Below are 25,203 nucleotides of genomic sequence, written 5' to 3' on the forward strand. Positions count from 1 at the left end.
ATGACGAATATTTAACACATATGAAACCAAACTAGAACATGATTATAATCACGAACGCTAATCACAGACAGTCACGATTACAATAGCAATCATCATTACAATGATGATTCAAGATTCACGTATGAAAAAGCCTGTAGTCAGTTATGGATGATGTTTCGAGTGTCAATATAGCTTTCAAATTGCATATGTACTGTTTTAAAAATAACCAAAACTTTAAAACATGGTTGTCAATCTGGAGTTCAGATTGTGAAAAAAATCACTTTCACAAATAGTGTTGATACAAAATATCGATGTTCTTGTATTGTTAATTCGAAATAACATTTACTTGCGCTTTCACTACTCTTCCTAAATTATCACGGCATTTTTTCAGAATTTCCAAATAAGATGTATCATCCAACATTGAAAACATTCCGGGCGCATGATTGACTTGGCTTCTTGTTCTGCAAAGTAAATGTGTAATTTCAAAACGACAATCATAAGACTGCATGATTATTGATACACTGTATATAACCCCTTACTCTCAATTCACATATTGTAAAAACGTTGTTTAAATTTTAAGCACGCTGTTTAATCCCGTCACTCTGACAAAACATTTAAACTCTTAAACAATTGTTTAAACTTTTTCATGAACTTTATGAACTTGTATTAGACAACTTGTCTTATAATTTAAACAAATTTTATAAACCACAACTTTTACAAACCTTAAACAACTTCCTTAAAACTTTAAACAACTTGGTACAAACTTTCTCCATTTTTTTTTACTTTAAAGTTTAAATAGCGTTTGTACAGTGTATGGATTCTGATGACCGACCTCTACACTGCTTTCAGTTTTCTAATTGCTTTAAACAACTCACTGCAAAAGAACTGGTGTTAGCTCAAGTCCAGTCAATTGCCGGAATACATCATTTTGAATAGATTTTTGACTTGAATTTATTTATTTCAAATCATTTATTCACTTTTTAACATACAAATAAAAAAATACAATCGTTTAAGGGTTTTAGTATACCGGTTTGGTTTTTAACATCGGATGGGCACTCAAACATCATCAGCTATATGCAGGTGTAGTGTTAAAACAACACCAGTGTTATTTTACTGGTTTTAATTGTTCTAACAGTAACACTATGTTTTATTTTCGATACAGATACCAGGTTGTTGTTATATTACCAACGACATTTATGCTAGCTGATTAAGTCATATTGTGTATATGTTATAGCTTATTAGATAGGGATTAAGTTCCGGCCTTTTTCTATTTAATTCATTTTAAATTCATTTCATTTTCAACAGAGCAAAGTAAAGTGGTCGAAATGATTACAATGAACTTATACAGACAATACATGTATAAATTAAGGCATGTGCAATTATGATATTATTGTTATAGTTTGTTATGGTTATGTCTTTTTTCATTATTCCCATTAATTTTTATTCACTTTAGCATTTTACAATTGCATCATAGAATATCTCAAGGACTACCTGGAACACTAAATTGTCAGTAATTCAGAAAGTCACAACTTCATTGAATTGTTTTCATTATTTGATCCTGGCCTTCGTTGTCCCATATATACATTTGCATGTTGCACAAAAAAGGCGAACGTATTATTATAGTGCTAGTAATATTTGTATAAAGTGGCCTTAATTGTGTGGAATCATACACCGTGCAACATCAACAATATTTTCTGACAAAGTAATTATTGGAAAGGACACACGTGGATGAGCAGGTAGATAGCTGCATTGGGGGATATCACAACTGCTCGTTTGAGGAAGTAGAGACGGATCTAATTCCGGCTTCAAACATACACAGTTCCCGTCGGGAAAATGCTTAACCGGTTGCCAAACCAGTAATTTACCAATACTTTTGGAGAGTTGTATTACTATCTGACTGGCTTCGCCAGGCTATGGGAGTTTTTTAAACACGATACGGAGAAAATAGCAGCGAGAAGTGAATTTGAATATTCAGACGGTGCTAAAATTCACGCTTAGGAATTATGAGGGATTACTACACAACGTGTGGTTTTAGGAATTCACTTCTAACTCTAATATCTACGTCACAATGGATTATTCTATCGATTCTCTTTCTGATGACCGGACAAGGTAGGATGCTTAAACGAAATACTATTGTAAATAATTCATTCAAGAAACATCGAGAGAAGATATCGAGAGAGAGAGAGAGAGAGAAAATAAATGAAATGATCTACCTGACCGCAATTTGTTTGATGAACCATTTAGACATTCCTTCTCAGTCAGTGTCAGTATGCACATTAATTAGTCTTTTTCAGGGGTGTTGCATACTCGCTATTCGAGAAATCAATTCTTATCAGGACTGCTTAAGTTAATGTGTGCGGGGATTGGTGGGTTGACGACGAGGTGTGTGCGGGTGCATATAGAGGGTGCATGTGTGTGTTCGAATTTAGGTGCGATGTTTTGTTAAATGTGATGTGGAAAATTCCCCGTCTCACATTATTGACGTTTAAATTTTTTACTGAACTTTTTTTTTTGGAGTGGAGGGTGCTTTGTTAGCGTATCCTCTCACAGCAAAATACAATATTCATGATAAATTAAAGTCACCGTAACACTGCACTGTGATAAGTGTGTGGACCGCATACACCAAGATATTGGACCAAATATCATGATATACTCGTAAATATGGAAACGATGCAAGTTACAAATACCTACAAAGCAAACATTGTTTCAAACTGACTACCGAGACTAGTTACCCATGCAATCAGCTTTACAATAGAAAATCATAGCGGTACATATATGCTACTGTACCATTAGACATGTTAGAGAACTTTGCCTTCAGAGTACATTAATGTTTGGTACTATCATCATGGTAGCCTAGGTCAATGTTAATCATGTATCGTCGGTCCGTAGTATTCTGAAAGGGGACCCAGGTCCAGATCCGACGGGGAGTAGTCCTGCCCCTCCCCTCTTTTTCCCTCAATTTTTGTTTCATTATTTTCTCTATTTTCTTAATTATTATAATTATTTGTTTTTATGTGATCAGAAATTGACCTACCACCCAGAGTGCTATTGTTAGTAGTAGAAGTAGTAGTAGTAGTAGCAGCAGCAGCAGCAGTAGTAGTAGTAGTAGTAGTAGTATTCTAGTAGACTAAGTAGTAGTATCATTACTCAGGGTCCGCGGATCGGTTATGAAAGTATGGGGGGGGGGGCTGACCATGCAAACAATCACAATCGTATTTATGGTAATTTTAAAAGTTTTGTACACGGTTTTGGGAACAAGTAGGGAGGGGGGTGAACCCCCCCCCCCTCCGGTTCCGCGGCCCCTGTCATTTACATTATAATCATCATCATCACTAGTAAGCTATTATCGTCATCATTATTATCAACATCGTCATCATTATCAGCATTACTATTGATATTACTATCATCCATATTTTTCTATTATGGTTTGATATACTGCTCATTTGTTTCGATGTAGGGAGTGGTCAGATATGCAACACGCCTAATTGGCGAGAATTTGGCAAGAACCAGTACCTTCTAGTGAGTAACGCTGTCATAGCATGGAATGATGCTATGGAATATTGCCGTTCACAGGGTGGAGACCTCGCAGTTATAACTTCTCATGAACAAAACGTAAGTACTTTTTTCAGCTGTTAACACATCCATGTTTAAGGCAATACGTCGATTTTTTTTTATATCACTTTGTTTAGATATTCATCCAGGATCAGATAACATATATAATAAAACATTTACATCATTGAAATATTTACATCCTAATTTACAAACATAAGTAACAGAGAAAGTAAAAGTAGTCCAGATCCCGGCGCATTACTGCCGAGGCATTTCATCAAAATCGGATGTAAAATAAGAAAGGTATGACATTTTAAATTGGTGCTTTCAATACACACATTGTAGTTGGTATGTAAGTGAGGGGACTGGTGACATCACCACTTACTGTTTCTTTTGTTTTTCATTTTATGAAATATGAAACACCTTAATTTTCTCCACATTTACATGTGAAACATATTTTTATTCATCCCTGAACATGTGGAATTATCATCAGTGAAGTTGGTCATAATTGTCATATCTGAAAAAAATAAATATCGTCTGAAATTCAAAACAATCAAAAACAAAATAAATAGTGAGTGAGGGACATCACCGATTCTCTCATTTGCATATCACTGACTTGTGCACATAAATTTTAAGTGAAAAATAAGCGAAACCTAAAATGTCAGAACTTTCTTATTTCACACCTGATTTTGATGAAATTTTTATCGTCATGCTTCGGAATTATTTTCTATTGATTCAAAGACCATTCTTCCGACGTGGACTTAATTTTTTATTTGAACTATACATGAATGTATAACTTTGTCATATTATTGATATGAAATCGCACTTTTAAAGGCCACAGGTCAATCAAGCTTTGGTATACAAATTATTAAGTTATCATTATAATTAAATAATTTAAGTTCTTGCTCCGGTAAATGAATGTTTACGGAAAAAACAAATTTCAGAATTCTGTGTAGCAATTTGGCGAACGTCATGTAGCTATACCAGATGGAATTAAAAAAAATCAAAATCAATGAAGGAGGGGATATTATTTATTAAGTTGAAAAATGCGACTGTTTTTTCTCTCGATATTTCGTGTAGAAGCTTTGTGTTACCCACCTAGCGCTGTCTTAAAGCAAACATGATTAACCTGACCGACAAATGAGGCCCGGAGGCGCGTTTCCGTTTTACACCCTGGCGAAGGCAATCTCCGCAAAAATAGCTAAAAAGCGACTAGTGAAGTGTTTACGTTTGTGTACATTATCAGCTGGGCGCGCGATGTAAAAGTCCGCACCGAAGAAATCTACAGAACATGTGAATGCATGTTCAACACGAACGTTTGCCTTGATCATTTGCCTTTGCCGAATTGCTGGTAATGTGCCCTCTCACTGTCATGGAAGAAGAATAACATATTCCGTTACCATTGTTGGTATGACACTGCATTATTATATGAGTAGGATGTAAAATAGACCTTTGTTTATTTCTAGATGAAAGAAAAGTAATCATTATTATAGGGTATAAGTAAGACAATGTTTGTTGATGCATTAGTCATGTACGATTAAGATTCTTACAAGTTTGATGAATATGTGTTCAAATAAAATTCAAGTTATGTTTTCAGTTGTTGGCAAGAAATCACTGGTGTAAATCCGTGTTGAGGGGTGGGGGGGGGGGTGACTGAAATAGTTTGGCATTTTTTTTTGCCATCATTTTTTTAGATATGCAAGGAATTCTAATTGATATGTCCACAGTGGCGTACCGTGGGTCACGGCATTGTGGGGGCACCAGCAAAATTTTTGAATCACTGAGTGAGCGCGCTTCGCGCGCTCAGTTGCTAGTTATTCTGACCTAATAGAGACATTTTAAGGACAATGTCATTGAACGGATATGTATCTCACTGATCAAATAATGCGAGCGCGAAGCGCGAGCTGATTTTTTTTAAATTCACACCTAAAAAGGGACATTATAATCAAATTTGTGTAATCATGATAGGTACTTGTCTCGCTAAATAATGCGAGCGCGAAGCGCGAGCTGAAATTTTCGTTTATTTTGACCCCAAACAGCGAGATTTTAAGGAATATATTTTAGGAATCCATTAAAAGTATGCATATCTCACCATAGTCATCTAATGCGAGTGCCAAGCGCTTGCTGATTTTATTAGAATTACATCTGAACACATGAAACAATTTTTGTAGTCATTGCAATCATGATTATCATACGCATCTCACTAATCAAATATTGCGAGCGTGAAGCGCGAGCTGAAAATTTAGATAATTCAGACCTGAAGTGGGGCATTCTAAGGTTTCTTTCTAGGAATTAACTAGGACCATACGTATTTCATTAACCAAATGATGCGAGCGCGAAGCGCGAGCTGAAAATTTTTGATATTCAGATCAGAAGAAGGGACATTTTAAGGACTGATTTTAGGAATTCATGAAGAGCAGACATATCTCACCAATCCACTAATGCGAACGTAATCACAGAAGGAAATGTTTTTAAATATACGTAGACTATAACATGGGCAATCACTTTTTTAATCATGTAAAAGAAGCATATGTCACTACATAAAACAATGATAACTCAAGTGCTAGGAAATATATTTGGTTTATATTGACTTGAAAACGGGATATTTTAGTACAACAGGATTATATATCTCGTTAAATAGACAATGCGAGCACCAGGAACAATGAAGACGTAGGCCCTGTGCAAATTATGTTTCATGAAGTTATGATAAAAATGTTTCTTATGTAATGTAACATAACATAATTATAATATAATATAACATTATAATGAATAATATTTTTTTCTTTCCCACTACATTTCTCTTCCTTTCTCCCTCTTTTCTATTTTTCCCCATTTCCCCGTTTTTGTTTTGGTCAGCCGATGGGGGGAGCATGTGCCGCCCATGCCCCCCCCCCCCCCCCCCCCCCCCGTAGTTACGCCACTTTATGTTCATATGGCAAATACCCCTCCAATATTATTATCTTTTTTACCCCATGATGATTTAATGGTTTTATTAGAGATTACATTTTAAAAAATGTGACATTCCATCTTAATCCCTTCCCAAAGACCCCAACATTGATGAATTGGAAGAAACGGGGGTTTCTCTTCAATGTTATAATATGGACATAAGTATTTCGTTTGGAAATGGTGAACTGACTCTTTATTTGCATTTTATGATTCAATATTTTGTTTTATTTGTTAAGCGGTATTTTAGGAAGAATTTTCACCAATAAAACAATTATGTCTTGTGATTTTTTTTTAATTTCTTTCGTAAAAAGTGGGGGGATGTTTGTACAGGCCACCCCCCCCCCCTCCTCGAAAAGTGGGGGGGGGGGGATATATCCCCCATCCCCCCCCCCCCCGGGATTTACGCCAGTGCAAGAAATTCTTATGAATTCATTTTTGTTTTTTGTTTTTTGTTTGATGTAAAGTACTGTAGTTTGAAGATGGTATATTCGGGGCCTAAAACTTATCAAAACAGTGAATATGAAAAATATATAAATTTCAGAATCTATTTTCTTTCTTTATGCCTCCAGTCTACACCATTAATTCAATTCAATTCAATTTATTTTATTTCATTTTCAACAGAATAAAGTAATGCATGTGGTCAAAATAGTTACAATGAACTTATCATACAGGCAAAATAAATTGAGGCATGTACAATATATGATATTTATCTATAACTAAAAGTAGAACAAAACAGAGTATTATATATAAGCAAAATATCATAACCATTATAAAACAAAATTCTGAGAAAATGGAGAGATCCACTAAAAAGCAGTGCTTTTTATCAGGAACACCTGATAACCATGTTATCAGATGTTCCATATGTCTGTCTGTCTTACCGTAAATGTTACTGCAACAACAGTGATTGGATTTTTTTTACCACAGTGAAGTTGCTGGAAACATCATGTTTTCCATCTATTTGTGCACCGTTTGTCTGTTACCAGTTCTCATTATCGTTACAACATAGAACAGCTATCAGGTATTGATGAAACTGGAACTTCATTATTTGTTATCCGATTTTGATAAAATTTTCAGCATTTTGCTCCGTGAATTTTACTCTATTTATTAAAATAGAAATATTTTCAGCCTGGACGATCCCTTTAAGGGGAAACTAACTGGACAACACTTTTTATGATTTTGTTGATTATAAATTGCTACAAGTAGTCTTTACTTTGTTTTCAATCATAATTATAATTAGTTGTAGTGGTGATTATTTTAGTAGTATTATTCAATTAGTATTATTAGTAGTCGTCGTCGTGGTAGTAGTAGTAATAGTACAATATAGTCGTTAATGTAGTTATATATTATCGATATTATTATTATTTATTATATTATTATAATCATTGTTATCATCAAATTTTTATCATGATTAGTAGTAGTAGAAGTAGTATATTTTATTATCATTAGCATCATTTTGAAACTTTTATTAATTATTAATTACATAGTTTGTCAATATTATCATGATTAGGCCCTATACTATTATTATTATTATCACTATTATTATTATTATTGTTAGCGCTATTGTTTTTATGAACAGAATTAGTAGTATAGAAATAGTATAGTAGTAGTAGTAGTAGTAGTAGTAGTAGTAGTAGTAGTAGTAGTAGTATTAGTATTATTACTAGTACTAGTGGTAGTAGTAGTAGTAGTGAGTAGTAGTAGTTATAGTATATTATTAATTATTTATAAGTATTACATTTTTTTGTTCTTGTTCTTCTTCGCCTTCGACCTTCTTCTTCCAAGTTATCATCATCATCAATATTATTATAATTATTTATTATTATTATAGTAGTAGTACTACTAGTAGTAGTAGTAGTAGCAGACTCACTGGCGTAAATCCCGGGGGGATGGGGGGATATATTTCCCCCCACTTTTCGAGGAGGGGGGGGGATGGCCTGTACAAACATCCCCCCACTTTTTACGAAAGAAATGAAAAAAAAATCACAAGAGATAGTTGTTTTATTGGTGAAAATTCTTCCAAAAATACCGCTTAACAAATAAAATAATATTATTGAATCATAAAATGCAAATAAAGAGCCAGTTCACCAATTCCAAACGAAATACTTATGTCCTTATTATAACATTGAAGAGAAACCCCCGTTTCTTCCAATTCATCAATGTTGGGGTCTTTGGGAAGAGATTAGGATGGAATGTCAAAACATTTTGAATGTATAATCTCTAATAAAACCATTAAACCATTATGGGGTAAAAAAGATAATAATACTGGAGGGGTATTTTCCATATGGACATACAGTGGCGTAACTACGGGGGACATGGGGGGCACACCCTCCCCCCCCCCCCCTATCGGCTGACCACAAAAAAAACGGGGAAAGGGGGGGGAAGGAGAAAAGAGGGAGAAAGGAAGAGAAACGTAGTGGGAAAAAAGAAAATATTATTCATTATAATGTTATATTATATTATAATTATGTTAAGTTACATTACATAAGAAACATTTTCATCATAACTTTATGAAACATAATTTGCCCAGGGCCTACGTCTTCATCGTTCCTGGTGCTCGCATTGTCTGTTTAACGAGATATATAATCCTGTTGTACTAAAACATCCCGTTTGCAAGTCAATATAAACCAAATATATTTCCTAGCACTTGAGTTATCATTGTTTTATGTAGTGACATATGCTTCATTTTCATTAAACAAAAAGTGATTGCCCCATGTTAAGGTCTTTGTATATATGAAACATTTCCTGTCCGTGATTACGTTCGCATTAGTGGATTGGTGAGATATGTCTGCTCTTCATGAATTCCTAAAATCAGTCCTTAAAATGTCCCTTCTTCTGATCTGAATATCAAAAACTTTCAGCTCGCGCTTCGCGCTCGCATCATTTGGTTAATGAAATACGTATGGTCCTAGTTAATTCCTAGAAAGAAACCTTAGAATGCCCCACTTCAGGTCTGAATTATCTAAATTTTCAGCTCGCGCTTCGCGCTCGCATTGTTAAGCGAGACAGGTACTTATCATGATTACACAAATTTGATTATAATGTCCCTTTTTAGGTGTGAATATAAAAAAATTTCAGTTCGCGCTCGCATTATTTGATCAGTGAGATACATATCCGTTTAATGACATTGTCCTCATGTCTCTATTAGGTCACTCACTCAGTCATTCAAAAATTTTGCTGGTGCCCCCCCCCCCCCCCCCATGTCGTGACCCACGGTACGCCACTGTGGACATATCAATGACAATTCCTTGCATATCTAAAAACATGATTGCAAAAAAAATGCCAAAATATTTCAGTCATCCCCCCCACCCATCAACACGGATTTACGCCAGTGGTAGTAGTAGTGGTAGTAGTATAGTAGTAGTAGTAGTAGTTGTAGCAGAAGCAGTATATTCTAATTCATCGTTTAGAATCATTTTGAAACAATTTTTTATTTAAAACAACTGGACTTGTATGATGCTGTAGATTCTCCTTCGTTTTGTACCGTTGTTATTATTCTTGTCTTATCATTATTATTACTGCTTACTAAATTAATTTTGGCTATTGCCCGAATTGTAGGCTTTTCACCTCCTTGTGTATCGGGGTACAAACGCCACTGCAAAATATGTTCGGATTTAATTCATATCCGTGGCCGTGTAGCCACTGAACTCTGTGCTATTATCAGTGGCTGTGTAGATTGCATACGGTGCAGTGTTATGTGCATGTCTAACCAGCGACGTGTGTAGACTCTTCACTAGTCGCTTTTTAGCTATTTTTACGGAGATTGCCTTTGCCAGGGTGTAAAACAGAAACGCGCGGCCCGGAGTACCCCTTGGACCTATGAAGAGATGGACATTCAACGCTTAGATAATGAATTCACTAAAAGGGTGACTGTTATCGTCATCTGAATAACATTCCCTTCATAAACTAGGTTCCAAAAGAAACTTATTAAACTTCACAAGCGCCCTACACAAATTCCACTCAGCTAAAATGATCGAAATTTTGACACAAACTAGCTTCAATAATCTTTACTAAGCACATGTTAAAATATCAGAGATTGGTTCAATTACTTAGAGGCTGTAGCCCCTCGAATCAATTGGTATCGGAGATAGGATTACACAGTTTATTAAAGTTCACAGTATGACCATAGCCATGTTTAATATTATTGATAAGAATAACTAAGAAGTTTCAGAAAGTTCAAATGAACATTTCAAACACACTTAATGAGTTGAAAGAAGCATAATGCCTGAATGGACTCAATAGCAGTCAAGCAAAGAATTACTATTTGGTTTAATCCCATATCATTTCCATTGGTCTTTCTTTTGCCATTTTGTGACTTTGGATTCCGGAACCAATTGCTTTGAGGGACTACAACCTTGTTCTCAAACCAATCTCTTAATTATTGACACGTGCTTAGTAAATATTATTCAAGCTAGCAGCTAGCCCGTGTTAAAATTGTGTTTATTTTGACTGAGTTAAATTTGTGTAGTGCGCTTGTGAAGTTTGATAAGTTTCTTTTGGATCCCAGTTTACTTGTCTACTTTGGTCCTATGATCGTTACCGTGAAAAGGCCCTGAAGCAGTTCGTGATTGGAGCACAGACATGACATATATGCGCAGTTGATAACAAATCACTTAAATCGTAAAAAGCGATGTGCAGTTCTTGCTTACCTTTGGTAATCTTATCTCCATCTGTTTTATTTGGGAAAATGTCTGCATATTTTAATATATAGGCAAATTTGTCATTGATTGTTAACCATTTAAAATTCCATTTTCCAAAGTTTCTCCATAATATTACAGATATACGTGGCTCATAACGTGTTTAGATCGTGTATCTATCAATGTTATTGATGTCCTTGCGTGCGTTCGAAAAAAATATATTTTATATCACAGAAATCGTCTGCTTCTAAACTTTGCTGCTCCAAATATGAAGCATGTTGACTTAAAGGCACATGCTGAATCAGGGTATCAGCCAACAAAACTAAGACCGGGGAAACCGATCCGTTTTTAAGTGATCAGATACGTCTTGGTCGTCATGGCAATTGCTATTGTCACAACACATGTATGTTCTTATTAAGATATACATGTACATAACCAGGTGACGGTGACTATCATTGGATCAAAGAAATGCTCGCATTAACCGTCCATCTCTTCATAGGTCCATTGTGAAACAACACTTCTGGGTTTTTTTTTCAATTGCGATCATCACGAAAAGCGATATCGATAGCCCAAAAATATATATCATAAACTCCATAAATATATTATAAATCTCATTCAGTTTCATCGATGTTGAGCGATGAATTTTTCTGCATAATTATTGAAGTATGATTTTGTGAATTTATATTGGCTAATATTTACTTTTGTGTTACTGAATTTATCTACTGTATATGAATATGTTATAACTATGACATTTTGTACGATTATTTGTATTATGTTTAATTATTTGTCTTTTGTGAACAGTGTTTTGTTGATATTGATATTGTAATATTTTGCAATGTACCATTACTTTGATTTTGAATGATTTAATAAATATTATTACCAACAAAGATCACAGGGTCGGGCGGGTTACGTCAATGCAACATTATTATTATTTTTTTTTAGGCCTAAGCAGACCTAAGCAATAAGAAGTTTTTGCACAACGACGTATGGACGATCAAATAACAGAGAAATGCGTTGTCACGTGCCCGTCATAACAAAGAAGAACCGCGAAGTCATTGTCGAAAATTTGTGAATCAAAACGGCAGTTTTTTGTGTAATTTGACGGGCATTTTCGATACATTTGCTGTGTTCCTGAATCCTCCGTACGTCGCGAAGAGGATACTGCCCATTTTTTTTTTATTTAACTAACGATGTTGATGTTCATCTCTGTTCATTTTCAAAGTCGTTCTTGAACACTTTTACACTGAAAACAACGGATCCGAGTGGATATAGCTACTGGATAGGCCTGAGTGACATAGATGATAACGGAGAATACACGTGGGTAAACAACACGCCGTCCGGGTAAGCGTTTAAGAAAATCATCCGTTCACCACTACATATTCCGAATGGATGGGGTGCAACAACGGTATAGGCATATCACAAATAATTATTTTTTTTCTAAGAATTCACTTTGACAGATATTTCGACGCATACTGGAACTTTTCGCTCGCTCTTATATATTTCAAAAGCAAGTGAATGCGGTCAAGAGTGTTCAGTAAGCATAAGAGTGCATCTATTTTTCTTTACTCGCAGCGCCAGTTGATATTGTTTTCGGGGAATGGAAAAAAAATAAGAAAGCGCAGTGTTCGAATACATGATTGCCCTAAATGCTGCATTTCTACTAATATCAGAGCCTACACTGTAGTAGTGTACGAAAATCAACCTACTTGCTATAGCAACAGGCGTTAATCCATAGCAACGTCCATATAACAACTAGTCTATAGTTTCCCCAAAATAACTAGAATGGGACCTGAATGTTTCATTTCGGGTAAAATAGCAGGACTTAGAAGCGATAAAGAGAAAACAATAATGTTTAGGAAAGTTATGTTTATGATATAACGATATTTCCATTTTCGTCTTGACATAGAAATTGTTTCTGGTTTTAGTCTTTTCAAAATATATAATATTTCCTTCTAGAAGTTTGTATTTTCTGTCCAATCTTTGAAATGTTTCTTATTATGCGATTCACTTTATTGAGCTTTTGTAAAATTGATAAAATCTGCGAGGGTGTCCTCAGTGGTAGTGGTCAGTGGTGGGGGATATAATAAGCACTCCCAGTTTTGGGTTTCGTGCCCCTACGTAATATACATCAGATTCTCTCAGTCCCAAACAACACAATGAATTGAAATTAAAACATTGAATTATGATGAAGAATCTTTCCGAAGACTCTTCAGTTTTTTAGTTTTGGTAAATCTGCAATCCCCCCAGAAAAAAAAAATCGATATGGTAGTATTTTGTATCGATTTTAAGGATATGATTTTAATATCCAAATCCAACAACTCAATTCCGCGAAAATAGGTATAAAATAACGAAAGATGAAGCTGGAGGTCAAATTTATAATCTTACTGCTGAAAAACACAAAAATTACTTTCTAATGGCTGAAAAGAAAACACATATTTAATGACCACTCCGCTTTGAAGCATTGGGATGTTGGACAATAATTGAGTGGGTTTTTTTTCCTTGTCAAAATTTCATCAGCACCCTAAAAAAAAAATCGTTCCCAGGGCCATTATATTTAGTATTTTTTTAAATGCAAGGAATGAGTACAGACAAGTAAACGATTCATCCCATAACTTACCAAAATGTGCCGTCAATGTCCTGCACGTTTTTGAGAACCTACCAAAATGTATCGTAACATAGTTATGGCACATTTTGGTACTTGTGCAATTCACCAAAATGTGCCGCAACAAACCTCGGTCAAATAAATCGGACTATGGTTGTGCCCGTAGTTAGGAATGGGCGCGTAGTAACCGCTTTTCCTCCGCAAACAACAAGATTAACACTCCGCTTTCTCCCTGCCTCCCGTCCTTTGTAGAATGTCTAGTCACTTGGACCTCCTTAGTCGTAAGTATATCTGTTAATGAATGAATGCACTTACAAATATGAAATTATGTGTGATTTTTTTCTCTCAACTGTACTTCTTTGTTTACCTCTACAAAGGTATTCAAACTTAAGATTCCAGGGCAGGCAAGGAAGATGCATCCGGCTTAGAACGGCTTACTTAGGAAAATGGGAGGACAGCTTATGTACAGATACACGTGTTCACATTTGCCAGCGTGATTCAGGTAATCTAACCGCCCTTTCACGCGGTAAAAACTCATAATTTGAATGATGATTCCAGTGAAAAATAAGGCTAATGACGAATATTTAGCACGTGTGAAACCAAATTAGAACATGATTAAAGTCACGAACGCTAATCACAGTCACGACTAAAATAGCAATCATCATAGCAATAATGATCGCAATTTTCATTTAGTCTAGAATCATCGGACCTGCTCACTAAAAAACTGTGAATTGAATTCGAATTCCCAAGCAAAGGCAGTATATGTCCTTGGTGACTTGTCAATCAAAGCACTGCAAATACAAACTACGATGAGTGCATGACAATTGTATTATCTACAGAACTGCTTGAAACGTCACGTGAGCTCCGCCCACCAAAATATGTTTTGGGGGTCAAGCCTTTTACATGGAAAATTCGTGCCATAATTTAAGTGAAACTTAACTGGAATTCACCTCCGGAGTAGAATTTGAATTCGTGATTGTGATTAGTGTTCGGGATTCTAGTTTGGTTTCACAAGTGACAAAAGAATCATCATTAGCCTTATTTTGTCACTGAAATCATCTTTCAAATTACGATTTTTTTACCCTGTGAAAGGGCGGTATGTAACTTAAAAATGAATACTCCATACATAAGCACGGTGGTTAGGGGTTCTCCTTATTTTTTTTTAACCGTTCAGCGGCCCTTTTCAATCATCTTTGACTCACAAATTATTTTGAAGTTGTGGTCGTCTTCACAAGCCAGGGAAATTTCCCCCTCCCCGTCGCCGGCGCACTGCCCAAGGTCGAGAATATCAAACCCTTGATGTATTTCATAATTTGTTTAATTGCTTGAAATAGACATTTTAAAACATCGAAATATTTTGCTTTGATGCATATTTATTTTTTTCTCATTCTAATTCAATGGAAAGGTTTCTCAGTTGAAATAAACATCAATTTTCATTTTGCAGATCCTCGTTGTTCTTGGAACCAGTACGGGCAATCATTTTATCGCTTCATGGGAGATGGGAGGAGTTTTGATTCAGCACAGACTGAATGCGCGAGCATCGGAGGAAGATTGGCGATTATCAGATCAACGGAAATTAATGTGAGTCAGTGAATGTTATGATCGGGCATGATGACCAATATAATTTATGATTTTCTTGAAAATATTCGAAGCCTATTCACGTTTCCCTTTTAAATGAAATAATGTTGCGTTATGTGAAACTCAATTATTCATATACTCAACACCGTTTAATGAGATGTCACATGTATTTCAATGAACTGCGTGAATGCCTTGTAGTTTTATTTGAGAACGGGACCCTAAAATGACAACAACAAAAAATAAAGCAACTGGTGTTCTCACGTGATTCCTTTTCGTTTACCTGAGCAGAACATATTCTTATTAAAAGGGATGCTCCGGGCTGAAAATAATTATTTCTCAATAAATAGAGTAAAATTTACAAAGCAAAATGCCGAAATCTCATCGAAATCAGATGACAAATAACGAAGTTATTGAATTTTCAAGGTTTGCAATATTCCGGTCAAATATAGTTATAAGCATGTCTTCATGAATATTCATTAGGTGGGCTGATGATGTTACATCCCCACTTTTTTCTTTTTCTTATGTTACTATATGGAATCATAATTGTTTCCTTTTATCATATTGTATAAATGATGTGTCTCCATTATCATGAAATAAGTTGCAGCAAGAAAGAAATAATGCACTTAATCAGTAATCAATCCAAGTGTTTTAGTTCTTGGTAGAAAATTTTTGAATAAACCTAATTTTATATCACAAAAAATTGATGATGGCAATTACTGTCTTGGTTTATTCATGGATCTGTCAAAAGCTTTTGACACCATTGACCATGACATACTCTTACGTAAACTGAATGCTTATGGTGTCAGAGGGTTAGCGTTAGAATGGTTCAAACATTATTTGCATAACAGATATCAGTTTGTCATGGTCAATGGTGTCCAATCACAGCGTAAACTTATTAAATATGGAATTCCGCAAGGCTCTATTCTCGGGCCCCTCCTGTTCCTCGTATACATAAATGATATTACAAATTCTTCAAAATTATTCCATTATTCATTATTTGCTGATGGCACTTGTATTATAAATTCTCACAAGAATATTTATGATTTAATATCTATTACTAATAAAGAAGTTAACAAATTGTATGATTAGTTCTGTTGTAATAAACTTTCTTTGAATTTTGATAAAACTAAATTTATTATTTTCAGAACAAGGAACAGGAGGGTTCCAAGCGACCTCTCAAATCTTACTATTGGTGGTCATGATATATCACGTGTTGAAATTATTCAATTTTTAGGTATTACAGTTCATGAATACCTCTCTTGGAAACCACATATTAACAATGTGTGTAATAAAGTTTCGAGGTCTATAGGAATCATTTCAAAGCTAAAATTCATATTGCCTAAAAACATACTTATTACTTTGTATTATAGCCTAATCTTGCCTCACTTAACATACTGCAACTCAGTTTGGGGACATACTTTCAAAAGTCATCTATCTAAATTATCAATACTCCAGAAAAAATCAATAAGACTTATTTCATCATCTCCATATAACTGTCCAAGTATGCCATTGTTTATCAAAATGAATATTTTACCTTTATCTGATCTCATTTCTATGGATTCCCTTATTTTCATGTATAAATACAAATCTGGAATTTTGCCAAAGATATTTGACAATATGTTTACTCTTAACTCAACAGTATATGATTATAACACGCGTCAATGTAAATTATTTTATCAACCCAAGGTCTCCTCTTCCATGGTCTTAAATTCATTCCGTGTGCAATATATCAAATTGTGGAATAGCCTTGACCACTCTACTCAACAAAGTTCAACACTTTCCAAATTCAAACTCTCTTTAAAAAGACTGTACTTTACTAAAATGAATTCATACTGAGTTACAATGTATTATCTATATGATGTTAAATTCTCATTCTCTTTTCTTTTATTGTGAATGGTTTTTATCATGACTCTTTCTGTTCTACCTCTTCCACCTTCTCTGTCTCCCCTCTCTTTCTGTTTCTCTCTCTCTAATTTATGTGTATGCATATGTGTGTGTGTTTTATTGTTACATATGTATTTTTAATGTATAATTTGTATTATGTTATAATGTATAACCTGTATTATAATGTTTACCCTAAATGTTTATGTTGGGACCCTGCTTACAAGCACTGTGCTTATTAAGGGTATCCCTCCATTTTTAAACTATGTATCGGTATTTTATGTCATATTTTTTATGTACACTGATTTTTAAAGATGGTGAATAAATTGATAAATGATTGATAAATGATAAAAAAAAAACATACAACACACTGGAAGCACAGAAAGGGGGGAATGGAGTTTCGTACAGAAGGTTTATCGTATTGACCTAATGCAACAATAATTACAATACACATCTGTACAATTTCAGACACATGAAAATAAATGTAAAAAAAATCTCGTACTTCATGTTTCTATTACATTCCACCAGTCGTTATTGATTTTCCAAATGAAGTTAATACATAATTATTCCTTAAGCGCAATCACAAACTGATACCTCCGATTACGTTTATTGGAAAAACTCAAAATGTGTAACTTACCAATAGCCTCTATCTTATATGTTTTATTCTAGGTATCTTAAAGTGTTTTTTCCCCTCGATACACGAATCGTTCCGTATTAATTTAATAGTCCGTGGATTTGTTTGGAAATTGTATTTTTAATCTTATCCTTGTTTATACATCTTTTTTTTCGCAGACTTTTTTAACATCGGTTTTATCACCTGCTCTTCCATCTGCTAATTGTTTCTGGTTTGGTTTAAGTCGAAACTCAGATAGTGATCCATTTACCTGGAATGATGATGCTAACTTGAGGTAGGTTTCTTTTATTTTCATAATAATGACTAGAAATATGTCCCGGATTAGCATTTCACTTCAATTGTACACACTAAGAAATAAAGGTTTAAAGTTGAACCCCGAAAGGTTGATGCAAAATCAGCACCCTGTGGGTTCAAAAATTGAACCCCTGATTTGGGGTTCCAAAAATGCATTTTTGCACCCTACGGGTTCAAAACTGCACCCCAACCGCAGGGTTCAATTTTTGAACCCATAGGGCACTGATTTTGCATCAACCTTTCGGGGTTCAATTTTGAACCTTTATTTCTTAGTGTGTATCTAAATGAATACAGTAAAATTTACAGAGCAAAATGATGAAAGTTTCATCCAAATCAGATAACAAATAACAAAGTTACTAATTTCAAAGTTTTTTGTGCAGCTCAAAACTTTTTGCGCGGATGAAATCACACTTGACGGATGCTCGATTGATTGAGCGAATGAAACGCGTAGATTACACGACTGATGTATAACGTTTTCAAACAAACGGATGGCAATATTTTTTTTTTACGTTATACAACCTTTTTGCATTCGACCGGGCCTTGTACGTCTACATGTATACGCCACACAGGTCCATTTTTTAGGTATTCTTCGCATATAGATGTTAGAAACTCTTCTACATTATCATCATCCTAACCGCGGATAAAAAGACAACTCTTGAATACAATATTGCTCAATACATGCTAGGCGAGTTAGGTGGTGGGTTAGGTAGTTATCACTTATAGACTTCATGTATATTATATTTGTAATAATTATACCATTGTCATTGATAGAAGTGTTACTCTTTTTTATCATCCCAAACAGTTATTTTCGGTGACCCAACGTAAAAAAAAACGTACTGCATGCATCCAATTTTCCTCCTGTAATACGAAGTATTATGAATCAATATGTTACATTTCATCTGTATATAATGTCTTATTTTATGCTTTTTATGCTTTGTACATTTGTAATTTTGTATTTTTTATGGAAAATGAATAAATGAATTCAACCCAATCTCCTTCAAGCAACTATTAACAATATGATGTCGTAGTTCTACTCGTAAACATACATTTGTAGTCAACCTCAACTTTCAAGAAAACTTGTTGTGAATTGTTTATTTTTTATTTTTATAAAATAATAATAATAAAGACACTCTATTGACGCACCCTCGATCACAACCTCGCATTGATTCAGACAACCATCATCCAGATTTCTCTAAAAATGAATTATGTCCTTTCCTACCTTTTACTTGAGTGACCCTCAATGGGTTCCTGGTGAGCCATCAGGTTCTTCCGGACGGTCCTGTGGGTGTCTGTGGTCTGATGGTAACAATGTTGACAATCATGGTCGATGGGACAGTAGGACCTGTGGAGACGCACTGCCTTACATCTGTGAAAGACCACAAAGTAAATTATGATTGTTTATCTTCGAGTACTGTATAATAGCTTACTATCATTCCACATTGTAATAAGGCATAATTAAGAATTATACACACAAGATACATTGGAATAGTTCTAAGTGTAACAGTTGTCTGTAATTATTCAATGGCAATTAAGTAAATGATATGTATTATAAATTTCATAGGTTAGTGATGGTGATCCTTATTTAAAAATCATCCTCGTCTCAAAACCATGACCGGTTAATAGCAAAAGGTCGTAATTTGAAAGAATTTTTTTATAGTAATTATATAGCGCACGTTTCCACCTTGTTAGATGCTGAATGTGCTCCTATATTACCCCGGCTAAGCGAGTCTACCTATTACGGTGCTCACAGCTTTTGAAGAATTATTCTCTGTCCGTCGATACAAATTTACCTCACCTGGGGCCGTTTCATGAAGCTGTTCGTAAGTTAAGAACGACTCTAAGAACGACTAGTGATCCTTTCTTACGCGCCAAACCATCGCCAATGAACATTTTGGTACATACTATTTACCACAAGAAATGATCACCATACAGTCGTTCTTAAAGTCGCTCTTAACCTACGAACAGCTTTATGAAACACCCAGCTGGGTTTAGTGCAGCACAATGCTGGGTTTAGTGCAGCACAATGTGGGTAAATTTCTTGCTGAAGAAAAAGACACTATGGCTGGTAATCGAACCTACCACCCTCGGATTGAAAGACGAGAGTCTTAACCACTAGACCACCCCCCCCCCCCCAGTACTAGTCATTAGTAGTCATTCGGTAGGCTAAGATAAGATACTGGTATCGTTATATATTTTAGAAAATCATTTGATTAGGTACATAATTATTACCATTATGTAAAGAATGTCAAACTCAATTATGAATTTGCAGATAAAATCAATGATAAAATTGATGTTTAGATTGTTATATGATTTCATGTACTTTCATAAGCAGCAACACAGTCACAAAGTCTGAAAATTCAAACTTTTCATAAAATATAATTCTCCTCTTACACAGTCCCACTTAATGGAAAGTGGATAGAAATTGCAGCAGTGAAAGATGTGCAGTATTACTTCTCAACATTTCCATCGAATTATTTTGATGCAAACGAGTATTGTCGGCAAATAGGAGGACATTTGGCACAATTGAAAACATCAATGATTCACGTAAGTTAGTTACATCAACAAGAAACTATCCTTTAAGCTCGATACCTGCAAGAAAATACACTGTAAAAGAAATTAGTTGAAATTACTAAATAAAAATTGTTTCAACAAATTGCCTTAATCTTTTCAGGTATTTATGAGTTTGGCAGTTTTAAGTAAACTTTACTTATTTTCTTTGCATCCATTTCACTCAAGAAAATTAAGTTACAATAACTCAATTCATTTTAGTAAAACAATCACTAAAATGTTTGGAAAAATCAAATGGGGGAGTGGACTTCCGTTATTTGAAAGTCCGTTCCCCTATCGTCCCACTGTTACTTTAGTGGCATCATTTTCAACTTAGACATCTTTTATCCAAATATTAGACTTTGTGCATTTTCACTTACCTGTTACATGTATAGGTACTTACATTGATATTTATACGCGATCGTTTCATTCTTACAAATAAAACAGTGAGAACAATATAATCATGTTCCGAAAACCTAAAAAGGCATCTGAAATTTTCTGCTAAATGACTATTTAATATTGCTCTTTCTTTGATTCAACAAAAGAATAAAATAGTTAGCACACCCTTATCCGAAAAAAAGTTCAAACACAAATAGATATGACATTTATTAAAAAAAAAACCAAACATTTACTTGCTTAACATGTCTAATGAATATTCATGCATTACTTAAATAAGGCGTTAATTGAAAAATATAAGTACATTCAACAAGAATTTATAACTAATAATCATCTTTGCCTAAGTTGAGTTAGATTTACTCAATCAAAGCAAGCCAGCAATACGTGAATTTTCTTAAATGTATATTGAACCCAAATAAATCAAGTAAATTAAAAGACAAGTTAAAACTACTTTTAGAAAATGAAAAATAATTACAAATTAGAAATTCTACTTATATTCATTAAGTATTAACTACTGATTCATTTCTTTTTTACAGTGTACCAGACAGTTTTTTTTTCTTGCCACTTCTTCTTTCGTTGAAGCTACGCTTGATTCATAGTTTTAGCCATCTAATTTGCAATTGTCGCATTCATTTTGTACACCATGTACAGAGCCAAGAGTAGTAAAGATTTACACTACATTATTGGACGGGAGGGGGGAGGGCGTATGTGGCTGCTTGCTATGAAGGCGTTATATTGTCTTTGATTTTATATATGTATACATATAACAAAAAATAGTTCGATTTTCTTACATATGATATTTTTTCCCTAAAATTCTTTCAGTATCTGATCAATGTTACCGTGAGTACTCTAAATTTCATACAAAATATAATACCCAAAAAATGACAAAATTTAAACTTGAAAACAAAATAACGAATGAAACATATTCTAATCGATATTTCCCAAAGAGAAATTTCGGGATTGTATAACAGACAACAGTTTTCAGCATTCAGTTATATCTAACAATTCATTCCTCCAAATTCTTTATTTTTTCTCCATGGTTTGCAGACAGCAGTGACAACTCAATTTGGAGATATGCAGGTCTACAGGTTTTTCTTTGGGCTAGATGATCTGAGTAACGAAAATAAATTTAGATGGGCTGATGGCACATTATTGAGCGAAACGGGGTAAGATTATCGTACCATATTTCTTCCCTCATTTTCGTGAACTTCTCAGTTACATTTACTACATCATTAAAAGTTATAGTAGTTGTAGTAGAGGTAGTACAGGGGCTGCGGAAACTGGGGGGCTTCAGCCCCCCCCCCCCCCCCCATTTTTTCCAAAACCGTGTACAAAAACGTAAAAATTACCATAGGATCGTGATTTTTTGCATGGTCACCCCCCCCCCCCACTTTGAAAACCGTTCCGTAGCCCTTGTAGTAATAGTGGTAGTAGTAGTAGTGGTAGTAGTAGTTGTTGTTGTAGTAGAAGTAGTAGAAGTAGTAGAAGTGAAGTAGTAGTAGTAGTAGTAGTAGTAGTAGTAGTAGTAGTAGTAGTAAAATTAGTAGTAGTAGAGAAAAGTTTTCAACGTAGATTTCAACGTAGACGACGCCACCGCCGTCGTCACCGTCGCCGTCAGAAAAACGGTGCCTATAATCACGCTTTGCTGAGTGCTAGCGAGACAAAAATGTAATTTCCCGGCTAAAGAGTTAAATTTAAAACTTGCGTTACTCATTCATTCAATGTTATATCCATGGTAACACTCTGAAAGTTAGGCCTAAATTAGGCTTGTTTCACACTTAGAAGGATTTTGAGGAAAATAAATTCCTATTTGACTACGTGTTAATTGACATATTATGTCAATGATCATGTCCGATGCGATCACTGTAAAAAAAAAAAACCTTGCCTTATAAGGGAGTCCTTACTCCATTGCTTCCCTGGTTAGCAATTCAAAACTGCTCATCTCATAATAATGCTTATTTCCGACTTGCCTTTTATTGGAAGTTAGAAATAATGAATAGTAATAAAAAGCTGTACAACTTCAATCATAATTGTAAATATTGTAAGATAACTAAAAATGTAATTTGAAATGACTCAAGATAAATGAAACATTTTTTTTAATGTTTACCCTAAGAAAGGGGAAAGGAAACGGGATATCGATATTTGACCCGTCGCATATTCAGCTACATTACATGCATTGAAATGTTTCACGAATTAATATATTTTTATCATTATTTTCATCCGTTTTATGTCATTGTCAATGCATGCTCGTTTGAATTTACTCTACTTATTCAAATATTGCTACTAACAATATAGCCTCGATTAACCCTTTTAATTAGTAAAACCTATTCGTCTACATACTAAAATGTAAGCAATTTATCAATAACATAATTATATGATTGCACCAATTCGCAGATATTCAACATGGATTGGGTCAAACCCGGATAATTATGCAGGGTACGAACATTGTGTGGAGATGAATCACAACGGTGGTTGGAATGATCGATATTGTAGCGATCGATTACGATTTGTGTGCGAGAAACCAGAAGGTAGGTCTGAATCAATTACATAATTTATTGGGGATCTTCACCCAGCGACGTACAGAGATCCAAGAACAAAGAAAATGTATTGTCAAATACCCTTCATGACAAAGCACAGCCAAGGAGTCTTTGTCGAAATTTGATGATTCAAAACAACAGTTCCGGACAATCGACATATCATATCAAGTCCTTTTACGCCTTTTGGACCCCTTGCGCGCGCCAATGCTCAGCGGCGCACGCACAGTCGCACAAGCGCAGCCCGGCGAGCGCTAGGGCACGGTGGCCGTGGCCCCTGCCTGCTGCACTGCATGCACTGCGCTGTCAGCATATTAGGTACAGTACGCGCCCGGCCCGAATATGACAACTTTTGCCATTGACTTGTCGTCTGACACATGTTTATTTAAAGCTAAAACGCGAACGCGAAGTTTGACCAATGAACATCATTCTTACATCATCGTAAAGCTTAGAGAAAACTGCACAATGACTCATGGGAACTAAGCTGTAAGATACCATCAAGCGAAATTGGATCGAGTGGGAAATCGTTTGTGGTGACATAAAGTAGGATTTTACGTTGAGTTTCATCCTATTTTTGATATGAAAGGGATGTTTTTGACCCCAAAACGCGAATGTAATTAACATCTTTTCAAAAAATTCAATTATTTAATGGATATAATATGATATCATCAGCATTATATCATTGGAACTACGGATAAAAGGGGAAACTTTTTCAGGAATGACAAAATTGTTAACAAAACATGAAATTTCCAATGGTATTTCCATAGAGTGGTAGACACGCGCGGAAAGCACGCGCAATTAGTGTCCCATAGGATTCGATATGTTGCATTTTTTGTAAGTTCCGAAACTTAATACGCAACTGCGGTTCCGGTTCATCAATTTGCGACAAAGACCTCTCATATGTCCTTTTTCTCTTTCATGTGAATACATTTAAGGTTTTTTTAATCGGCCATGCGTCGCGGAGCAAACAAAAAAAACAATAACCTTGTTGAAACTGAAACATTTCTCTTTTTCATATATATATTGTCGCACATATTTTAAATTTACATTTCACCATTTCACATCTGAGGGGGTGATATTTCCAAGGAATCATGTCCACCCCGGAGAGCAAAGTGGCCAGGGGAATCAGTCAGATGTTCTTTATAGAAAGGCATATAGGTTATAACCATTTTTATCATTACCGTCTATGTATAAGTCACATCCATTAACAGCTCCTAAATCATGTTCAGCTCGGAATCTAAGTAGCAGTACGAGAAGATTTTCAATATTTATTCAACTCATGTGAATATATCGCGATAAACATTAACATCTTCGCCATGGTCGGCTTTGTTAATGACATAACTTGCGTACCCTCCCCCCCCCCAAAAAAAAAAGTGTATCATTATGTATACATGCCTACATGCAAATATAGGTACATATATATATATATATATATATATATATATATATATATATATATATATGTATATATAAATGTGATCAATCTTGGTGATGTACGTGTACGGGTCTCCTTTATAATTATATTTGAGATCAATAGTAAGGAGAGGGCCGTAGCAAGGTCAATACTCGTCTTCATCAAGCTTTCGGGCACATGTCCTTCATCAGGATCTAAACCAATATATAAAATAC

The 25,203-nt window shown here is 34.8% G+C and overlaps 1 protein-coding gene across 1 annotated transcript in view; it reads left to right on the top strand.

Moving 5' to 3' along the window:
• Nucleotides 1-1,750: 1,750 nt before the first annotated feature.
• The window catches only part of LOC129282684 (uncharacterized), a 46,127-nt gene continuing 22,674 nt past the window's right edge, over nucleotides 1,751-25,203 (top strand). The window contains exons 1-10 of the mRNA XM_064113783.1: nucleotides 1,751-2,088; nucleotides 3,437-3,591; nucleotides 12,331-12,449; nucleotides 14,088-14,212; nucleotides 15,155-15,291; nucleotides 17,962-18,077; nucleotides 19,329-19,480; nucleotides 20,493-20,641; nucleotides 22,088-22,206; nucleotides 23,435-23,568. Coding sequence (XP_063969853.1) covers nucleotides 1,983-2,088; nucleotides 3,437-3,591; nucleotides 12,331-12,449; nucleotides 14,088-14,212; nucleotides 15,155-15,291; nucleotides 17,962-18,077; nucleotides 19,329-19,480; nucleotides 20,493-20,641; nucleotides 22,088-22,206; nucleotides 23,435-23,568 — 1,312 coding nt within the window. The 5' untranslated portion in view covers nucleotides 1,751-1,982. The remainder of the gene's footprint in view (nucleotides 2,089-3,436; nucleotides 3,592-12,330; nucleotides 12,450-14,087; nucleotides 14,213-15,154; nucleotides 15,292-17,961; nucleotides 18,078-19,328; nucleotides 19,481-20,492; nucleotides 20,642-22,087; nucleotides 22,207-23,434; nucleotides 23,569-25,203) is intronic.

This window comes from Lytechinus pictus, chromosome 19 (genome assembly GCF_037042905.1).
Source record: "Lytechinus pictus isolate F3 Inbred chromosome 19, Lp3.0, whole genome shotgun sequence".
Classification (NCBI taxonomy): domain Eukaryota; kingdom Metazoa; phylum Echinodermata; class Echinoidea; order Temnopleuroida; family Toxopneustidae; genus Lytechinus; species Lytechinus pictus.